This window comes from Notolepis coatsorum, assembly GCF_963971535.1.
Source record: "Notolepis coatsorum genome assembly, contig: SCAFFOLD_119, whole genome shotgun sequence".
Classification (NCBI taxonomy): Eukaryota; Metazoa; Chordata; class Actinopteri; order Aulopiformes; family Paralepididae; genus Notolepis; species Notolepis coatsorum.
Genome location: NW_028173901.1, coordinates 420,582 through 442,218, shown reverse-complemented (window position 1 = coordinate 442,218; position 21,637 = coordinate 420,582). Strand labels below are relative to the sequence as shown.

Here is a 21,637-nt window from a genome sequence, read left to right as displayed (position 1 = left end):
CCGGGTCGTTGTAAACAGCGACTCCTACAGTTCGGTCGGGGCGTCTGCACAGAGAGGGAAGGATCTAGGAGAGGTAGTGTGATCCTTCCACACGTTACACTCTCTCAGTGAGAGTCTGCGCTGCCAGGTGAAAAGAAGTGGTGGGCTGGCTACACATGTGTCGGAGGAAGCATGTGATAGTCTCCGCTCTCAAAGAGCACCTACGGGAGGCTGCAATTCAAAACTGGCCACCGTAAATGTCCCTACCGTCGGTGCGCAATGACGAGGAAGGGGATTGGGAATTGGCATAATGACTAACATTGGGAGGGGAGTAAAACCGAAAAAAAAAAAAACAGAGATCCTAACAGAAAATATATACATACGAGGGGGAGGAAACTGTACATTAGGAGGGGGTGGGTGGGTTGGTTGGTTGGGAGTGGGGGTTTGGACATTTACGGTAGCCAGTTTTGAATTGCAGCCTCCCGTAGGTGCTCTTTGAGAGCGGTTTTGAAAGTGGGTAGTGATTCACATTCCTTTACAGCTGTGGGTAGGGCGTTCCACATTGATGTGGCATAATTGCAAAACGTGTTTAGACTCTTGTTTGAGCTGAATCTGATTGAACATGATTTGTGGAGCTCCCTCTGGTGTTGTGGTCGTGGTATTCACTGACATTTGGGAAGTATTTCGACATGTACATGGGTACCTTAGTCGTATAGTAGTGTATCTTGTAGACCAGGCCCATTGCAAGTTGCTGTACTCTGTCGTCTACTCTAAGCCATCCTAGGTTGTCAAAGTGGGCAGGGGTGAGGTGGGTTCTAGGAGTAAGGTCAAGCAGTAGTCTGACTAGTTTGTTTTGTGATGTTTGTAATCTTGTTTTTAGTGCCTTTGAGGTGCTTTGGTACCATGAGGTGCAAGCATAGTCGTAGTACCCTTGAATGAGTGCTCCTGTTAGAGTCTTGAGGGTATTCTTGTTTACCAGAGAGGAGATCCGGTACAAGAATCTAGTTAGTTGGTTGACTTTTTTGATTACATTGGATGCCATTTTGTCACAGGAAAGATTTGCCTCTAGGATGGAACCCAGGTAGGTAATTTCATCTTTCCTTGTGAAAATATTGTCACCCACTGCAACTGAGAAGCCGTTGGTTTTGCTGAGTTTGTTATTTGAACCAAAGAGAATGGACTCTGTTTTGCCCAGGTGTAATGATAGTTTGTTATCAGCAAGCCAGGTGCAGATTCTGCAGAGTTCTGAGCTGAGGGTTTTTTCAACCTGTAACTTGTTCTTGTCAGAGACCAGCAGGGCTGAGTCGTCCGCGAACAGGAACAAGTTGCAGTCACAAGCTGACGACATGTCATTTGCATAAATTAGGAATAGTAGCGGCCCTAGTATGCTTCCTTGTGGAACACTTATAATAAACATGTAGTTCTGTCTTCAGGAATTTTTATAATAAACATGTAGTTCTGTCTTCAGGACGTTTTATAATAAACATGTAGTTCTGTCTTCAGGACGTTTTATAATAAACATGTAGTTCTGTCTTCAGGACGTTTTATAATAAACATGTAGTTCTGTCTTCAGGACGTTTTATAATAAACATGTAGTTCTGTCTTCAGGACGTTTTATAATAAACATGTAGTTCTGTCTTCAGGACGTTTTATAATAAACATGTAGTTCTGTCTTCAGGACGTTTTATAATAAACATGTAGTTCTGTCTTCAGGACGTTTTATAATAAACATGTAGTTCTGTCTTCAGGACGTTTTATAATAAACATGTAGTTCTGTCTTCAGGACGTTTTATAATAAACATGTAGTTCTGTCTTCAGGACGTTTTATAATAAACATGTAGTTCTGTCTTCAGGACGTTTTATAATAAACATGTAGTTCTGTCTTCAGGACGTTTTATAATAAACATGTAGTTCTGTCTTCAGGACGTTTTATAATAAACATAGGAAGGTTTTATAATAAACATGTAGTTCTGTCTTCAGAAGGTTTTATAATAAACATAGTTTCTGCTTTCAGAACATTTGATAAGAAACAGTTTCTGCCTTCAGAAAGTTTTATAAGAAACATAGTTTCTGCCTTCGGGAAGTTTTATAAGAAACATAGTTTCGCCTTCAGAAAGTTTTATAAGAAACATAGTTTCGCTTCAAAAATTTTATAAGAAACATAGTTTCGCCTTCGGGGAGTTTTATAAGAAACATAGTTTCGCCTTCAGAAAGTTTTATAAGAAACATAGTTTCTGCCTTCTGGGAGTTTTATAAGAAAGATAGTTTCTGCCTTCGGGAAGTTTTATAAGAAACATAGTTTCGCCTTCGGGGAGTTTTATAAGAAACATAGTTTCGCCTTCAGAAAGTTTTATAAGAAACATAGTTTCTGCCTTCGGGAAGTTTTATACGAAACATATAGTTTCTGCCTTCTGAAATCATTACCTTATTCATGTAATCTATGTTTTTTATACTATGTATTCTCTAACTTTCTTAGAATCTTATATGTGGATTTACTACCACATGTTTTACTTATATTTTTTGATTGACCACAAATCTTGTAAGATTTGTATACGTATTCTCCATACGGGAGAGTAGCCGATCATACCAAAATGAGTTTAAGTTTAAAAGTAAATTGGTTGATAGCATTTTTACCTCTACATTATTCACAAGGCGCTCATGAATTATTCAGCAGATGTGGATTACGACCAATAGCGTGGCCGTGTGGTGATGTTCCCCGGTCGCCTGCTGCCCCGGCACCTGTCAGCTGTCAGCACCCCTCCGTCCCTGGCACCAGACTATCTATAGCAGGGGTCTATTTTCAGAGCTTCTCTCTTCTCTCTACCGTCAGGCCCGGGGCAAGGACCTGCTGATCCACAGAGTCACACGCTTGTCAATGCATTGTCACTGGAGCGCTCGTTAGGGGGGCAGGACTCATGGAGGCATCTGAGCGCCAGGGGCTCGACCGGGCCACGCGTGCCCAGAGGGAGACCCTCGGCCTCGGGGACAGAGGCACCCTGGTGGGCTGTCTGAGGGTGAAGGTGGAAGAGAGCTGGTTCACTGTGGAGCGGGCCTTGCTGGACCGGGACAGCGATTACTTCCGGGCTCTCTTCCGCTCTGGAATGAAGGAGAGCTGCCGGGACGAGCTCCATCTGAAGGGAGGGGTGCACGCCAAGGGCTTCCTCATCGCCCTCGCCGTCTGCAGGGGGGAGCTCCCCCCGTTATGTGACCCGGATGAACTGGAAGAGGCGGTGGAATGCGCTGCTTTCCTCCAGGTGGCGCCCTTGGCCCGGCACCTTTGTGACATCATCGACACAGACAACTGCCTCTTTCTGTATCGCGCGGCCTCCATGTTTGGTTTGCGCATGTTGTTTGACTGCGCAGCGCTCTTCCTCTGCGACGCCTACGATGACCTGAAGGAGGCAGCAGAGTGCAGGATCCCAGAAGAGCTGCTGGAACATGCAGAGTCGCTGTCTCCTGCCTCTTACATCGCTATAGGGACCCATTCTCCTTCCATGGAGCTCCTCCAAGACTCCTTCAGGGTGGTCAGCTACCTGGACGAGGCAGAGGGGGAGTGGAAGCACCTCACAGACCTCCCCACTCTCTGCAGTACGTCCAACGCAGGGGTGGCGGTCCTCGACAACCGGCTGTACATCGTGGGCGGGGTTTACGGCTACGGCAAGGACACGGTGGACGGCGGCTTCTGCTACGACCCGGAGTCCGGCGCGTGGAGCGCTCTGCCCGGCCCTCAGCAAGCCAGGTCCGACTTCAACCTCTTGGGGCACGAGGGGAAACTCTACGCTATCGGAGGCGAGTCCCAAAAGAGGACGGTCTCCACCGCCGAGGTTTACGACGTGGAGAAGCGGGAGTGGACGTTCATACGGAAAGCGCCGAGACCAGTCACGTCGGCGGCGTGCGCGGTCGCCAGGCGACGGATGTTCATTTGTTTCTGGAAGCCGCCGGACATCACGGACATCTACGAGTACGTCCCCGCGCAGGACGAGTGGACGCTGGCGACCACCCTGATTAGACCACAGAGCTACGGCCACTGCATGGTGGCCCACAGGGACAACCTGTACGTGATGCGCAACGGGCCTCACGCCGACTTCCTGCGCTGCGTCATGGACTGCTATAACATCACCACAGGGCAGTGGACGGCCATGCCCGGGATCTACGTCAACAGCAAGGGGGCGCTGTTCAGCGCCGTGGTGAGGGGGGACTCCGTGTTCACGGTCAAGCACATGCTAACGCTCGTGTACACCGTGGCGGGAAACGTGTGGAAACCCCGAAGGCAGATGAAGGGCTTCCCGAAGAGCGGCTCCCTGTGGACGTGTCTGCTGAGGCTGCCCAGGGGGGGGCCGGGGGGGGAGAGGGAGGAGGGGGGAGGGGTGGACAGGGCTGAGGCCCTCATGGAGGCCTTGCTACAACTCTGACATCGCTTCCCACAGATGAAGAACCACCATTGGTCCACTTTGAAATGGAATTAAATACACATTAACGTGTAATGCATATAATACAAATGTCAGTCCGGATTATTTCATGTGTGAATGTTATACGACACCTGAAAGTACTCTACGGTCTATGAATATAATATAATATACAAAGAGTTAATTTGCAAAAACTTGAGATTTTTTAATGGAAAGATTTTTTTTTCATTTGTAGTCATTTTCACAAACAAAATTATTTTATTGTGCATTCCAGGATTTACAGGATGCAGTTGGGTTGTTTTGTAAGTAAAGTAAAAATAACAAAATACAGGTTTTACTTTTTTCAGATTTTTTCACTACATCACTGAATAAGTGTCATCTTTCTTCTCGTTGGCTGAGCCCTGAAGGAGCATTCTTCTCATTGGCTGAGCCCTGAAGGAGCATTCTTCTCATTGGCTGTGCCCTGAAGGAGCATTCTTCTCATTGGCTGAGCCCTGAAGGAGCATTCTTCTCATTGGCTGAGCCCTGAAGGAGCATTCTTCTCATTGGCTGAGCCCTGAAGGATCAACTCACGTCACACTAACATTCTGTCCAATAGATCCATCTTTAAGGAGGACGTATAGCCAAAGCAACACTGCACTGCTTTCAGACCAGTAGCAGCCATATCACCATATCACCTGACCGAAATACTGCGTGCTGATACGCTGTTGGCGGTTTCAACTCTAAAACTTGCAATGCATTTTAAATGAACAATAATCAGCTTTTGTGACAAAACTTAACAGTAACTCATTCAGAAGGTCTATGTGTTAACAGTAATAATAATAATAATGACATTTGAAAACAGTGCTCGTCTGAGACCTTTAAGCGTGTTGGGTTGTTGAACCACGCCGTGACAATATAATCTTGTCTGAATGAAGTGTTACTCATTGGATACAAAATAAACAATATGTTGTATGAGTTTTATATTGTCATTATACTCAAATGAGCTAATATTTCACAATAAACATATTAAAACATTGCATGTTCGACACAACAGCTTTCCCCCTCAGTGGATTCAGTCAGAGTTCATTTTTGTAGAAAAATATGATCACATCTCAAAATCTTCCAATCCAGCCACAATCAGCACTTTCTACAGCGATGCCTTGATTAGACAATATGATGTTCACACACACACACCACACACACACACACACACACACACACACACACACACACACACACACACACACACACACACACACACACACACACACACACACACACACACACACACACACACACACACACACACACACACACACACACACACACACACACACAAACAACATACAAACAAACACACACACACACATGTGTGCCCACACATACAAACAACATACAAACAAGCACACACACACACACAACACACACAGTCAATGGTCCCTATGGTCTTCTAAAATTCGGTAGCAGCTGTTGCTAATCAGGACTAGTACGTGGCATTAGTGTGTGTGTGTGTGTGTGTGTGTGTGTGTGTGTGTGTGTGTGTACGTCTGAAGTTCAAAGGCACTTGGGGGACGTTTTAATCGAGTCTGTCTGTCTGTCTGTCTGTCTGTCTGTCTGTCTGTCTGTCTGTCTGTCTGTCTGTCTGTCTGTCTGTCTGTCTGTCTGTCTGTCTGTCTGTCTGTCTGTGTGTGTGTGTGTAAACTAGGGATGCTCGATATTGGCTTTTTTACCGATACTGATATTCCGATATTGTCCAACTCTTAATTTCCGATACCGATATCAACCGATACCGATATATGCAGGGTATCCCCGCTCAAAAAACGGAATAATTTCAGGTAACTAATAATTTCACTGGATATATATATAACAAATATTGTTATTGTTTTTTTCTTTTTTAAACCGATACCGATATTTTCCGATATCACATTTTACTGCCGATATCGGCCGATAATATTGGTTGGCCGATAATATCGGACATCCCTAGGTTAAACTCCACGACTCACCGCTCTCGCGGGGGGCAGGTCTGGCAGGCTCTTCCGAGGCGCTGGGACGTGTTTTCCCGCCTTCCCATTGGCCAGCGCTTCCTGTCGCTCATCTGGTCACACAGGCACAAGATAAAAGAAAGGGGGGGGGGGGGGGGGGGGGGGGGGAGAAGAATGTTTCACACATCGTTTCACAATTATGTAAGGGATCATGTATAGCTACGAGGTCATTGTCGCAAAATAATTGACCGACAACCGGCCAGTATGACTTACTACCATAGTGTCTTTATACATATTAATACTACAACTCTGTACATACATCTGATTAGCACTATTACTCAGTAGTACTCATTTATCACCCGTACATTTTATATGACTATTGCACTTTACTGTTAAATTCGCCCTCTGGTTGGATGCCAAACTTATTTTTGTTGTACTGTACTTGTGCTGCGTGACAATACATTTGATGTAATGTAATGTAATCTAATGTAATGTAATGTAATGTAATCAGACATCATAGCAGTGGCTGTATGAAGCTACATGAAAGGACAGTGTTGATCACAACAGCTGTTCTGCCAAAGACACTGCAGCATAGCTGACCGTGCTGCTGCAGCACTTTGGATGGGAAAGTATTATGGTCTGTCTGTTAGGTCTTACTGTCTCTGAAACAGGCCCCCAGCTTTCACTTGTGGTGACTTTAAGAGAGAAGAAAAAACAACAACAACTTTTTCTCCATCTGCCTGCAGAGGAACGTTAAGACTGAGCTCCAGAAACCTCTTCATCTGTGTCCAAACTAAACAGGCCCCGGCCTCAGATGGGCTGGGGAGCTGGGGGGGGCGGGGGGGGGGGGGGGGGCCTCAGATGGGCTGGGGGGCTGGGGGGGCGGGGGGGGGGGGGGCCTCAGATGGGCTGGGGAGCTACTGAGAAACTGACAGGAAATGGGGGGGGGGGGGGGGGGGGTGCTAGGTAATGGGTCTCCTTACGGTGTCTTTTTCTCATGTGTTCTCATGACGGCTACAAGTCAGGTTCTAGCCCCCTCTTCATTCTGTGGTCTCTTTTTAACCCTCTGAGATGTACATATATATATATATACACACATTTAACCCTCTGAGATGTACATATATATATATATATATATACACATTTAACCCTCTGAGATGTACATATATATATATATACACATTTAACCCTCTGAGATGTACATATATATATATATACACACATTTAACCCTCTGAGATGTACATATATATATATATATATATACACATTTAACCCTCTGAGATGTACATATATATATATATACACATTTAACCCTCTGAGATGTACATATATATATATATATATATACACATTTAACCCTCTGAGATGTACATATATATATATATACACATTTAACCCTCTGAGATGTACATATATATATATACACAAACATGGAGGCGGTGGGAGCGTTAACCCTTCCAGGTGTACGGTCGCACCGGCGTGATTAAAAATTTGAGAACTTAAAGGTGCTATAGATTAGACATGCAGCCACTAGGTGTCGCACTAGAGCACCAGCATGTTGTTTATCCAATCAGGTGCTACAGATAACATTCAGCCACTAGGTGTCGCACTAGAGCACCAGCATGTTGTTTATCCAATCAGGTGCTACAGATAACATTCAGCCACTAGGTGTCGCACTAGAGCACCAGCATGTCATTTATCCAATCAGGTACATTTAGCCACTAGGTGTCGCACTAGAGCACCAGCATGTTGTTTATCCAATCAGGTGCTACAGCTAACATTCAGCCACTAGGTGTCGCACTAGAGCACCAGCATGTCATTTATCCAATCGGGTGCTACAGATAACATTCAGCCACTAGGTGTCGCACTAGAGCACCAGCATGTCATTAATTTTATCCAATCAGGTGCTACAGATAACATTCAGCCACTAGGTGTCGCACTAGAGCACCAGCATGTCATTTATCCAATCGGGTGCTACAGATAACATTTAGCCACTAGGTGTCGCACTAGAGCACCAGCATGTCATTTATCCAATCGGGTGCTACAGATAACATTTAGCCACTAGGTGTCGCACTAGAGCACCAGCATGTCATTTATCCAATCGGGTGCTACAGATAACATTCAGCCACTAGGTGTCGCACTAGAGCACCAACATGTCATTTATCCAATCGGGTGCTACAGATAACATTTAGCCACTAGGTGTCGCACTAGAGCACCAGCATGTCATTTATCCAATCGGGTGCTACAGATAACATTTAGCCACTAGGTGTCACACTAGAGCACCAGCATGTCATTTATCCAATCGGGTGCTACAGATAACATTTAGCCACTAGGTGTCGCACTAGAGCACCAGCATGTCATTTATCCAATCGGGTGCTACAGATAACATTTAGCCACTAGGTGTCGCACTAGAGCACCAGCATGTCATTTATCCAATCGGGTGCTACAGATAACATTTAGCCACTAGGTGTCGCACTAGAGCACCAGCATGTCATTTATCCAATCGGGTGCTACAGATAACATTTAGCCACTAGGTGTCGCACTAGAGCACCAGCATGTTGTTTATCCAATCGGGTGCTACAGATAACATTTAGCCACTAGGTGTCGCACTAGAGCACCAGCATGTCATTAATTTTATCCAATCAGGTGCTACAGATAACATTCAGCCACTAGGTGTCGCACTAGAGCACCAGCATGTTGTTTATCCAATCAGGTGCTACAGATAACATTCAGCCACTAGGTGTCGCACTAGAGCACCAGCATGTTGTTTATCCAATCGGGTGTGTTCCACGCGGGGGATGGGAGGTAGGGAGGGGATACAGTACATGCACACAACATGTAAATAACAACATTCATTTTGGACTCGCAAACATTTTTAAATGTAATCATTAATCAATAAAAAGCTCTGTGGATGTATTATTTAAAGGAAATGATTACTTTACATAAAAATGTTACCTAGAGTAGGGATGGGCATTTAAAAGGAAAATCCAGATCGATTGACCGCATGCTATACTCGAGTGATCGTGTATTACTCGAAAACAAAAAAAAACAAAAAAAATATATATATATATATATATTTTTTTTTGAATATTTGTTTTCTTTTTATTTTTTTTTACTTACTTTTGTTCATTCATGTATATGTTTAAGGAAAGCAACAAACAGTTCTTACACATGCATGTGAAACAAATATGTAAAAAATATATATATATAATAAAAAAAGAAAATTACATTTTCTTTTCATAAAAATTATTAATAATTTAAGATCGATTTTTCTCATAGCTACTCACGCCCACCCCTAACCTAGAGCACCTTTAATGTTGTAATGATGATGTCACAATGAGTTTCTTACCTCGGTCAGCTTTCTCCTTCCCAGTGACGAGGACCTTGTTCATGTAGATGTACTCCTCATCACCACCTGCGTGGCGAGACAACAGGGTTAGGGTTATATAATACTCCTCATCACCACCTGCGTGTCGAGACAACAGGGTTAGGGTTATATAATACTCCTCATCACCACCTGCGTGTCGAGACAACAGGGTGCTCAGTGATGGGTTAGGGTTATATAATACTCCTCAACAACACGGTGCTCAGTGATGGGTTAGGGTTATATAATACTCCTCATCACCACCTGCGTGTCGAGACAACAGGGTGCTCAGTGATGGGTTAGGGTTATATAATACTCCTCAACAACACGGTGCTCAGTGATGGGTTAGGGTTATATAATACTCCTCATTACCACCTGCGTGTCGAGACAACAGGGTGCTCAGTGATGGGTTAGGGTTATATAATACTCCTCAACAACACGCTGCTCAGTGATGCTGGTCGACAACCATGAAGTCCAGATTATTGTGCAATCATCACACTACATTTACATGTAGTCATTTAGCTGAATGCTTTTATCCAAAGTGACTTACAAGTTCTGTACGACAGGTCAGCAGGGGCACAACTCTATCAGCTGAGTAACAATGTTCATTGATTGATTGATTGAAAACTTTATTAACAGATTGCAGAATGGGTACAATACAGTACAGCTCAATACACACAATTGTTAAGGGGATGCAGACCTGAGAAAGACTTTCGTCGTGTTTACATCAGGGTCCCCCATTTTCAATTCCTCATAACATACATGACATACAGATAGACAGTACTGCTACATCTATACATTTATGACATACCAGATTTAAAAATACAGCACTGTTTGTGATACAAGAAGAGTCTAAAAAAGAGACTATATACATTTGACATTGGAGGAGGTTGGTAGGAGGGGTGGAGGGGGGGGTTGGGTAGGTGGGGTGGGGGGGCAACAAGTCAACAACAGGAAGGGTACAACTCTATCAGCTGAGTAACAATGTTGAAACGTGGGTGCTACAGTCATGAGTGCATAGTAGTAAAGACATATTAGCATAGTAGGTAGGAAGGCAAGGACGATTATTTAGTAACAAAGTGCATGATAGTAAAAGACAGTATGAAGGTTAGTGTTTATTGTTATTATTTTAATTTCAGATATTGATTGAAGAAGTGTGTTTTTAGTCGACCGTGGAAAATTGGTCGGATTTCGGCTCCTAACTGTGGTGGGAAGTTCGTTCCACCACTGGAACATTTCAGTTGTCTATAGTCAGCTTGTACAGACGTTGACATTGCATTGGTTTGTGGCTAACTAGCCTGAGCTAGTATGAGGAACAGCATGGAGTGTAGCTAACTAGCCTGAGCTAGTATGAGGAACAGCATGTAGTGTAGCTAACTATCTGGAGCTAGTATGAGGAACAGCATGGAGTGTAGCTAACTATCTGGAGCTAGTATGAGGAACAGCATGGAGTGTAGCTAACTATCTGGAGCTAGTATGATGAACAGCATGGATTGTAGCTAACTATCTGGAGCTAGTATGAGGAACAGCATGGAGTGTAGCTAACTATCTGGAGCTAGTATGAGGAACAGCATGGAGTGTAGCTAACTATCTGGAGCTAGTATGAGGAACAGCATGGATTGTAGCTAACTATCTGGAGCTAGTATGAGGAACAGCATGGAGTGTAGCTAACTATCTGGAGCTAGTATGAGGAACAGCATGGAGTGTAGCTAACTATCTGGAGCTAGTATGAGGAACAGCATGGACTGTAGCTAACTATCTGGAGCTAGTATGAGGAACAGCATGGATTGTAGCTAACTATCTGGAGCTAGTATGAGGAACAGCATGGATTGTAGCTAACTATCTGGAGCTAGTATGAGGAACAGCATGGACTGTAGCTAACTATCTGGAGCTAGTATGAGGAACAGCATGGATTGTAGCTAACTATCTGGAGCTAGTATGAGGAACAGCATGGATTGTAGCTAACTATCTGGAGCTAGTGTGAGGAACAGCATGGAGTGTAGCTAACTATCTGGAGCTAGTATGATGAACAGCATGGATTGTAGCTAACTATCTGGAGCTAGTATGAGGAACAGCATGGATTGTAGCTAACTATCTGGAGCTAGTATGAGGAACAGCATGGATTGTAGCTAACTATCTGGAGCTAGTCTGAGGAACAGCATGGATTGTAGCTAACTATCTGGAGCTAGTATGAGGAACAGCATGGAGTGTAGCTAACTATCTGGAGCTAGTATGAGGAACAGCATGGATTGTAGCTAACTATCTGGAGCTAGTATGAGGAACAGCATGGATTGTAGCTAACTATCTGGAGCTAGTATGAGGAACAGCATGGACTGTAGCTAACTATCTGGAGCTAGTGTGAGGAACAGCATGGATTGTAGCTAACTATCTGGAGCTAGTATGAGGAACAGCATGGATTGTAGCTAACTATCTGGAGCTAGTATGAGGAACAGCATGGTTTGTAGCTAACTATCTGGAGCTAGTATGAGGAACAGCGTGGATTGTAGCTAACTATCTGGAGCTAGTGTGAGGAACAGCATGGAGTGTAGCTAACTATCTGGAGCTAGTATGAGGAACAGCATGGATTGTAGCTAACTATCTGGAGCTAGTGTGAGGAACAGCATGGACTGTAGCTAACTATCTGGAGCTAGTATGAGGAACAGCATGGATTGTAGCTAACTATCTGGAGCTAGTATGAGGAACAGCATGGATTGTAGCTAACTATATGGAGCTAGTATGAGGAACAGCATCGATTGTAGCTAACTATCTGGAGCTAGTATGAGGAACAGCATGGATTGTAGCTAACTATCTGGAGCTAGTATGAGGAACAGCATGGATTGTAGCTAACTATCTGGAGCTAGTATGAGGAACAGCATGGATTGTAGCTAACTATCTGGAGCTAGTATGAGGAACAGCATGGATTGTAGCTAACTATCTGGAGCTAGTATGAGGAACAGCATGGTTTGTAGCTAACTATCTGGAGCTAGTATGAGGAACAGCATGGATTGTAGCTAACTATCTGGAGCTAGTATGAGGAACAGCATGGATTGTAGCTAACTATCTGGAGCTAGTATGAGGAACAGCATGGATTGTAGCTAACTATCTGGAGCTAGTATGAGGAACAGCATGGTTTGTAGCTAACTATCTGGAGCTAGTATGAGGAACAGCATCGATTGTAGCTAACTATCTGGAGCTAGTGTGAGGAACAGCATGGTTTGTAGCTAACTATCTGGAGCTAGTATGAGGAACAGCATGGATTGTAGCTAACTATCTGGAGCTAGTATGAGGAACAGCATGGATTGTAGCTAACTATCTGGAGCTAGTATGAGGAACAGCATGGATTGTAGCTAACTATCTGGAGCTAGTATGAGGAACAGCATGGACTGTAGCTAACTATCTGGAGCTAGTATGAGGAACAGCATAGATTGTAGCTAACTATCTGGAGCTAGTGTGAGGAACAGCATGGATTGTGCTGAGAAAGGACTCAACAGTGTCATCGGTAAAGTAGCCAATAGGGTTCCCCATCCCTTCAATGGCACCAGATCCTCAAAATGTAACCTGTGTTCTTGTGCTGGAGCAGAGGCTCAGGTTCAGCAGGTCTGCGGTCGGCCCTACTCTGATCTCTCAACGCTTCAAAGAGCCCACGGACAGAGTGCTCCTGTCTGTGTTGGCGCTGGGGGTCTGTGACTCATGTCAGATGAATGCAGGCCAGGCCGTGGTCAGAGTGGGTGTCTAATACTGTATGGCCCCATCTGCCCGGACAATACCCCGTCTGTTTGGGTGGAGCTCCCCTTTAATCCTGCTGTTTTCACAAAACCACTGATGGATGTTTTTTTTCTTTTTTGCGAAGGCAACACAAAGACGGAATGAATGAATGTTTGTTGAATGTTTTCCATTGTCATTGAGTTGGGTGGGCGAGGGGGTGGGTGGGGAGTCCACCATTAAATACAATTAGCATGTTATTCTTGTGATCTTCTACATTTTAATCTATTTTGTGGACATTGAGTCTCTCTTTCTTCTATAGATACCAGGGACCGGGTGATTACAAGCTGCCAGGAGTTAACACTCTGGTTACGTCAGATAGCTTCACGTCAGAACCAAACACACGTATTAGAGCAAGACGTCAGATAGCTTCACGTCAGAACCAAACACACGTATTAGAGCGAGACGTCAGATAGCTTCACGTCAGATAGCTTCACGTCAGAACCAAACGCACTTATTAGAGCTTTACGTCAGATAGCTTCACGTCAGAACCAAACGCACTTATTAGAGCGAGACGTCAGATAGCTTCACGTCAGATAGCTTCACGTCAGATAGCTTCACGTCAGAACCAAACGCACGTATTAGAGCGAGACGTCAGATAGCTTCACGTCAGATAGCTTTACGTCAGATAGCTTCACGTCAGAACCAAACGCACTTATTAGAGCTTTACGTCAGATAGCTTCACGTCAGAACCAAACGCACTTATTAGAGCGAGACGTCAGATAGCTTCACGTCATCTGAACCAGGAGGAGGAGGTGGGTCTGAACCAGGGGAGGAGGATGTGGGTCTGAACCAGGAGGAGGATGTGGGTCTGAACCAGGAGGAGGATGTGGGTCTGAACCAGGAGGAGGATGTGGGTCTGAACCAGGAGGAGGATGTGGGTCTGAACCAGGGGAGGAGGATGTGGGTCTGAACCAGGAGGAGGATGTGGGTCTGAACCAGGGGAGGAGGATGTGGGTCTGAACCAGGGGAGGAGGATGTGGGTCTGAACCAGGAGGAGGATGTGGGTCTGAACCAGGAGGAGGATGTGGGTCTGAACCAGGGGAGGAGGATGTGGGTCTGAACCAGGAGGAGGATGTGGGTCTGAACCAGGAGGAGGATGTGGGTCTGAACCAGGGGAGGAGGATGTGGGTCTGAACCAGGAGGAGGAGGATGTGGGTCTGAACCAGGAGGAGGATGTGGGTCTGAACCAGGGGAGGAGGATGTGGGTCTGAACCAGGAGGAGGATGTGAGTCTGAACCAGGAGGAGGATGTGGGTCTGAACCAGGGGAGGAGGATGTGGGTCTGAACCAGGGGAGGAGGATGTGGGTCTGAACCAGGGGAGGATGTGGGTCTGAACCAGGAGGAGGAGGGTGTGGGTCTGAACCAGGGGAGGAGGATGTGGGTCTGAACCAGGAGGAGGATGTGGGTCTGAACCAGGGGAGGATGTGGGTCTGAACAAGGGGAGGATGTGGGTCTGAACCAGGGGAGGATGTGGGTCTGAACCAGGGGAGGAGGATGTGGGTCTGAACCAGGGGAGGAGGATGTGGGTCTGAACCAGGAGGAGGATGTGGGTCTGAACCAGGAGGAGGAGGATGTGGGTCTGAACCAGGGGAGGGTTAGGCTCCAGGAGGATGCACTGGTGGTTTGTGGAAACTGTCAGTTCGGCCGACCAGATTGCAGCAGAGTAGTCGGAGTAATCTGCGAATATCGTTTAGTCTCAAGGAATATATGTTCCCTTGTTTTTACCGGCACCTACACTGTGTCGTGTATTGAGAGGGGACCCTATTAACTGTTACACCGCAGAACGGCATGCTGGGTACAGCTCGCTGGCTAGCCAGGTAGCATCACAGTCTGTTACCAGCCGGGAGAACAGAGAAGAAAGAGTGTGACATGAGACCTCATGTCACACTCACACTCACGCTCGTCCTGGGATCAGTCCTGGGGGCGTGGCCTGCACCCCCCCGGGTCAGTGTCTGTGGCTTGTGGCCCTGGTGGAGTGATTACTAGCTCGGGTTAAAACACATCAACAGTTTCATGGAGTGACTCAGACAGTATCTCCGGTCGCTGCTCCATGTGGTGACTGAGCGACTGTATGTGTTCAGAGAGCATCAGAATCAGAATCAGAACCAGAATCAGGATCAGAATCAGAATCAGAATCAGAATCAGAATCAGAATCAGAACCAGAACCAGAACCAGGATCAGAATCAGAACCAGGATCAGAATCAGAATCAGAACCAGGATCAGAACCAGGATCAGAACCAGGATCAGAACCAGAATCAGAACCAGAACCAGAACCAGGATCAGAACCAGAACCAGAACCAGGATCAGAATCAGAACCAGGATCAGAATCAGAATCAGAACCAGAACCAGGATCAGAACCAGGATCAGAATCAGAACCAGAACCAGGATCAGAACCAGGATCAGAATCAGAACCAGGATCAGGATCAGAATCAGAACCAGAACCAGGATCAGAACCAGAATCAGAACCAGGATCAGAATCAGAACCAGGATCAGAACCAGTATCAGAATGAGGATCAGGATCAGAACCAGAACCAGGATCAGAACCAGAACCAGGATCAGAACCAGTATCAGAATGAGGATCAGGATCAGAACCAGAACCAGAATCAGAACCAGGATCAGGATCAGAATCAGAATCAGAATCAGAACCAGAACCAGAACCAGAACCAGGATCAGAACCAGGATCAGGATCAGAACCAGAACCAGAACCAGAACCAGGATCAGAACCAGAACCAGGATCAGAACCAGGATCAGAACCAGGATCAGGATCAGAAAGGTCTTTATTTACCAGGTAGTTTTCACAGACAAGGAATTTGCTTTGGTCGTTTTCGATGCAACATTAGCCGACAGACATTAACAGACAGATAATACAATAAATATGGAGGAGCGGCGGGGAGGGGAGGGGGGGGTATGGAGGGGGGGGGGGTATGGAGGAGCGGCGGGGGGGGGGGGGTATGGAGGAGCGGCAGGGGGGGGGGGGTATGGAGGGGGGGGGGTATGGAGGAGCAGCGGGGGGGGGGGGGGGGTATGGAGGAGCAGCGGGGGGGGGGGTATGGAGGGGGGGGGGTATGGAGGGGCGGCGCGGGGGGTATGGAGGGGGGGGGGTATGGAGGGGGGGTATGGAGGGGGGGGGGGTAGATATGAATGTTATTTATAAACTGCTCCTCACAGGAAGTGAGCCGAGAGGATAAACACAGCCTTGGAAAAATGATACGGAGCTGAGCCAAGAGAGGAAGTGGAGCGAGATGAGTCCAGGACCATGTGTGTGTGTGTGTGTGTGTGTGTGTGTGTGTGTGTGTGTGTGTGTGTGTGTGTGTGTGTGTGTGAGAAAGAGAGAAATGAGAGAGTGAGATGAGCAAAACCAATATTGGTGCCTTTCTCAATCAAATACAAACATTCAAAACCACGACCTCCATTGAAAAGAAAGTGGTGTTGTGTGACTAGATGTGAACGAGACCATAGACATCATCGCTAGCTTCGGCTAACAGGGGATGGTTGTTGGCTACGACGAGGCCTCAGAACCATTGGACTAATGAGAGAAGAGACGGTGGAGAATAATGAATTTAGTTTTCCTTCAAAGACGGTTCAAGGACATTACAGAATGGGTTACATCTCGTACGAAGCTATGTTTATGAAAATAAACATCAGGAAAGAGATCACGTCGCAGTGTTGTTTCTTCTGACTACGGACGTACTAACAGGGGTTGATACAGTGTGAGACAGCTAATGAGATATCCAAGTAAAATGACACAACGCAGAGGCCAGTCACGGAGCAGCATGTGACGAGTGGATTACATTATTAAAGGCTAGAAACACTGATATCTTACAACTTGGCTAGCTCTCTACGTTCTACCTTCACCTGTAGACCTGCTAGCTCTGTGTTCTACCTGTAGACCTGCTCTGTGTTCTACCTGTAGACCTGCTAGCTCTGTGTTCTACCTGTAGACCTGCTAGCTCTGTGTTCTACCTGTAGACCTGCTCTGTGTTCTACCTGTAGACCTGCTCTGTGTTCTACCTGTAGCCCTGCAGCCCTGCTCTGTGTTCTACCTGTAGCCCTGCTCTGTGTTCTACCTGTAGACCTGCTCTGTGTTCTACCTGTAGACCTGCTCTGTGTTCTACCTGTAGACCTGCTCTGTGTTCTACCTGTAGACCTGCTCTGTGTTCTACCTGTAGCCCTGCTCTGTGTTCTACCTGTAGACCTGCTCTGTGTTCTACCTGTAGACCTGCTAGCTCTGTGTTCTACCTGTAGACCTGCTAGCTCTGTGTTCTACCTGTAGACCTGCTAGCTCTGTGTTCTACCTGTAGACCTGCTAGCTCTGTGTTCTACCTGTAGACCTGCTCTGTGTTCTACCTGTAGACCTGCTAGCTCTGTGTTCTACCTGTAGACCTGCTAGCTCTGTGTTCTACCTGTAGATCTGCTCTGTGTTCTACCTGTAGACCTTCTCTGTGTTCTACCTGTAGACCTGCTCTGTGTTCTACCTGTAGACCTGCTCTGTGTTCTACCTGTAGACCTGCTCTGTGTTCTACGTTCTACCTGTAGACCTGCTCTGTGTTCTACCTGTAGACCTGCTCTGTGTTCTACCTGTAGACCTGCTCTGTGTTCTACCTGTAGACCTGCTCTGTGTTCTACCTGTAGACCTGCTAGCTCTGTGTTCTACCTGTAGACCTGCTCTGTGTTCTACCTGTAGACCTGCTCTGTGTTCTACCTGTAGACCTGCTCTGTGTTCTACCTGTAGACCTGCTCTGTGTTCTACCTGTAGACCTGCTCTGTGTTCTACCTGTAGACCTGCTAGCTCTGTGTTCTACCTGTAGACCTGCTAGCTCTGTGTTCTACCTGTAGACCTGCTCTGTGTTCTACCTGTAGACCTGCTCTGTGTTCTACCTGTAGACCTGCTCTGTGTTCTACCTGTAGACCTGCTCTGTGTTCTACCTGTAGACCTGCTCTGTGTTCTACCTGTAGACCTGCTATGTGTTCTACCTGTAGACCTGCTAGCTCTGTGTTCTACCTGTAGACCTGCTCTGTGTTCTACCTGTAGACCAGCTCTGTGTTCTACCTGTAGACCTGCTCTGTGTTCTACCTGTAGACCTGCTATGTGTTCTACCTGTAGACCTGCTCTGTGTTCTACCTGTAGACCTGCTCTGTGTTCTACCTGTAGACCTGCTCTGTGTTCTACATGTAGACCTTCTCTGTGTTCTACCTGTAGACCTGCTCTGTGTTCTACCTGTAGACCTGCTCTGTGTTCTACCTGTAGACCTGCTCTGTGTTCTACCTGTAGACCTGCTCTGTGTTCTACGTTCTACCTGTAGACCTGCTCTGTGTTCTACCTGTAGACCTGCTCTGTGTTCTACCTGTAGACCTGCTCTGTGTTCTACCTGTAGACCTGCTAGCTCTGTGTTCTACCTGTAGACCTGCTCTGTGTTCTACCTGTAGACCTGCTCTGTGTTCTACCTGTAGACCTGCTCTGTGTTCTACCTGTAGACCTGCTCTGTGTTCTACGTTCTACCTGTAGACCTGCTAGCCCTGTGTTCTACCTGTAAACCTGCTCTGTGTTCTACTTGTAGACCTGCTCTGTGTTCTACCTGTAGACCTGCTCTGTGTTCTACCTGTAGACCTGCTCTGTGTTCTACCTGTAGACCTGCTCTGTGTTCTACCTGTAGACCTGCTCTGTGTTCTACGTTCTACCTGTAGACCTGCTAGCTCTGTGTTCTACCTGTAGACCTGCTCTGTGTTCTACCTGTAGACCTGCTCTGTGTTCTACCTGTAGACCTGCTCTGTGTTCTACCTGTAGACCTGCTCTGTGTTCTACCTGTAGACCTGCTCTGTGTTCTACCTGTAGCCCTGCTCTGTGTTCTACCTGTAGACCTGCTCTGTGTTCTACCTGTAGACCTGCTAGCTCTGTGTTCTACCTGTAAACCTGCTCTGTGTTCTACCTGTAGACCTGCTCTGTGTTCTACCTGTAGACCTGCTCTGTGTTCTACCTGTAGACCTGCTCTGTGTTCTACCTGTAGACCTGCTAGCTCTGTGTTCTACCTGTAAACCTGCTCTGTGTTCTACCTGTAGACCTGCTCTGTGTTCTACCTGTAGACCTGCTCTGTGTTCTACCTGTAGACCTGCTCTGTGTTCTACCTGTAGACCTGCTCTGTGTTCTACCTGTAGACCTGCTCTGTGTTCTACCTGTAGACCTGCTAGCTCTGTGTTCTACCTGTAGACCTGCTCTGTGTTCTACCTGTAGACCTGCTCTGTGTTCTACCTGTAGACCTGCTCTGTGTTTCTACCTGTAGACCTGCACTGTGTTCTACCTGTAGACCTGCTCTGTGTTCTACCTGTAGACCTGCTCTGTGTTATACCTGTAGACCTGCTCTGTGTTTCTACCTGTAGACCCTGCTCTGTGTTCTACCTGTAGACCTGCTCTGTGTTCTACCTGTAGACCTGCTCTGTGTTCTACCTGTAGACCTGCTCTGTGTTCTACCTGTAGACCTGCTAGCTCTGTGTTCTACCTGTAGACCTGCTCTGTGTTCTACCTGTAGACCTGCTCTGTGTTCTACCTGTAGACCTGCTCTGTGTTCTACCTGTAGACCCTGCTCTGTGTTCTACCTGTAGACCTGCTAGCTCTGTGTTCTACCTGTAGACCTGCTCTGTGTTCTACCTGTAGACCTGCTCTGTGTTCTACCTGTAGACCTGCTCTGTGTTCTACCTGTAGCCCTGCTCTGTGTTCTACCTGTAGACCTGCTCTGTGTTCTACCTGTAGACCTGCTAGCTCTGTGTTCTACCTGTAGACCTGCTAGCTCTGTGTTCTACCTGTAGACCTGCTAGCTCTGTGTTCTACCTGTAGACCTGCTAGCTCTGTGTTCTACCTGTAGACCCACTTCGAAAGAGGGCCAAAGCAGAACCACTTCGAAGCAGAGAATAATGTACAAGGCGGACATTTCTATCCCAGAGCCCCTCGGAGCTAAACCAATCAGAGAGGGTCTTCGCAAACTGTGGCTACGAAAAAAAATCACGCTCCTGCCCTTCGTACCGTTGGCAGCGATGTAGGTCTGGAGCAGGTCGGGGGGGGTCAGGTTCAGGTCAGGGTCAGGGTCAGGATGGGGTCAGGGTGGGGTCAGGGTCAGGGTCAGGGTGGGGTCAGGGTTACCGTTGGCAGCGCTGTAGGTCTGGGAGCAGGTCGGGGGGTCAGGTTCAGGTCAGGGTCAGGATGGGGTCAAGGGTGGGGTCAGGGTCAGGGTCAGGGTGGGGTCAGGGTTACCGTTGGCAGCGCTGTAGGTCTGGAGCAGGTCGGGGGGTCAGGTTCAGGTCAGGGGTCAGGATGGGGTCAGGGTGGGGTCAGGGGTCAGGGTCAGGGTGGGGTCAGGGTTACCGTTGGCAGCGCTGTAGGTGGTCAGCAGGTCGGCCAGCAGGCCCTTCAGCACGGTGGCGTTCCCACTGAGGGTCTCCTGGTCCAGGACCAGCAGGAAGCCGTGGAGCTCAGTCAGCAGCTGGTCCAGCAGCTCTGCAGGGGAGACGGAGACACGTGGGACAAGTTACACTTTCATTTTGGAATTCACTCACAGCAGGTCGTCAAGACCGGTGGTTCTCAGCTGGGGGTCCTCGGGGGGGGGGGGGGGGGGGGTCATCACAATGAGAGAGTATGTAAGTCTTAGTTCTGATTTCTCTTCCTCTCTCTGTTACCTCCAAGACATCTATGGAAACATGGACTTAATCATCACAACAGAGGGGAGGGTTGGTCCCTGAGAGCCTCATCGATTGGTTGGTTTGGAATATATGTGTGTCCCCCTTTATCCTCCCCAATTCACCTAAACCCCCCCCCCCCCCTTCAACCCTCCCCAACCCATGTCTACCCCCCTCCTCCTAACTCCCCGCCCCCCTCCTTGACTCCTCCAATCCAATCTTTCCTATCTCACCTGGGCATAACCCCGCTTCAATTGGACATACTGAGGAAGGACGCATCTGTGGAGAGCTCTAACGGAACTGGGTTAGGGTTAAGGGTTAGGGTTATGTTGGGGAAAATGTGTATGAGGTGGACTAGTTTAATATAGGTCAACTAGCAGTGCTGAAAGACGGTCTGGCTGACGTTCTTAAAACAATTTGGAACAGATGGACATTTCAGTACGGCATGTTGTGTGCTGGTAATCTCGTACATTGTATGCTTTCATATCTTGTT

General features: G+C 47.0%; 2 protein-coding genes across 2 annotated transcripts in view; one reads left to right on the top strand and one right to left on the bottom strand.

The window, feature by feature from the left end:
• The window catches only part of LOC311247666 (uncharacterized protein), a gene marked incomplete at its 5' end in the record, with an annotated part of 81,361 nt that extends 60,053 nt beyond the window's left edge, over positions 1-21,308 (bottom strand). The window contains 5 exon segments of the mRNA XM_084338679.1: positions 6,371-6,408; positions 6,410-6,462; positions 9,700-9,765; positions 20,834-20,965; positions 21,305-21,308. Of these exon segments, the coding sequence (XP_084194805.1) occupies positions 6,371-6,408; positions 6,410-6,462; positions 9,700-9,765; positions 20,834-20,965; positions 21,305-21,308 (293 nt within the window).
• On the top strand, positions 2,895-4,391 carry LOC311247669 (kelch repeat and BTB domain-containing protein 13; the record flags this gene model as incomplete). Its single annotated transcript, XM_084338682.1, has 1 exon — positions 2,895-4,391. One exon carries the CDS (start codon positions 2,895-2,897, stop codon positions 4,389-4,391), a length of 1,497 nt encoding a protein of 498 aa, XP_084194808.1.
• Positions 21,309-21,637: the final 329 nt, after the last annotated feature.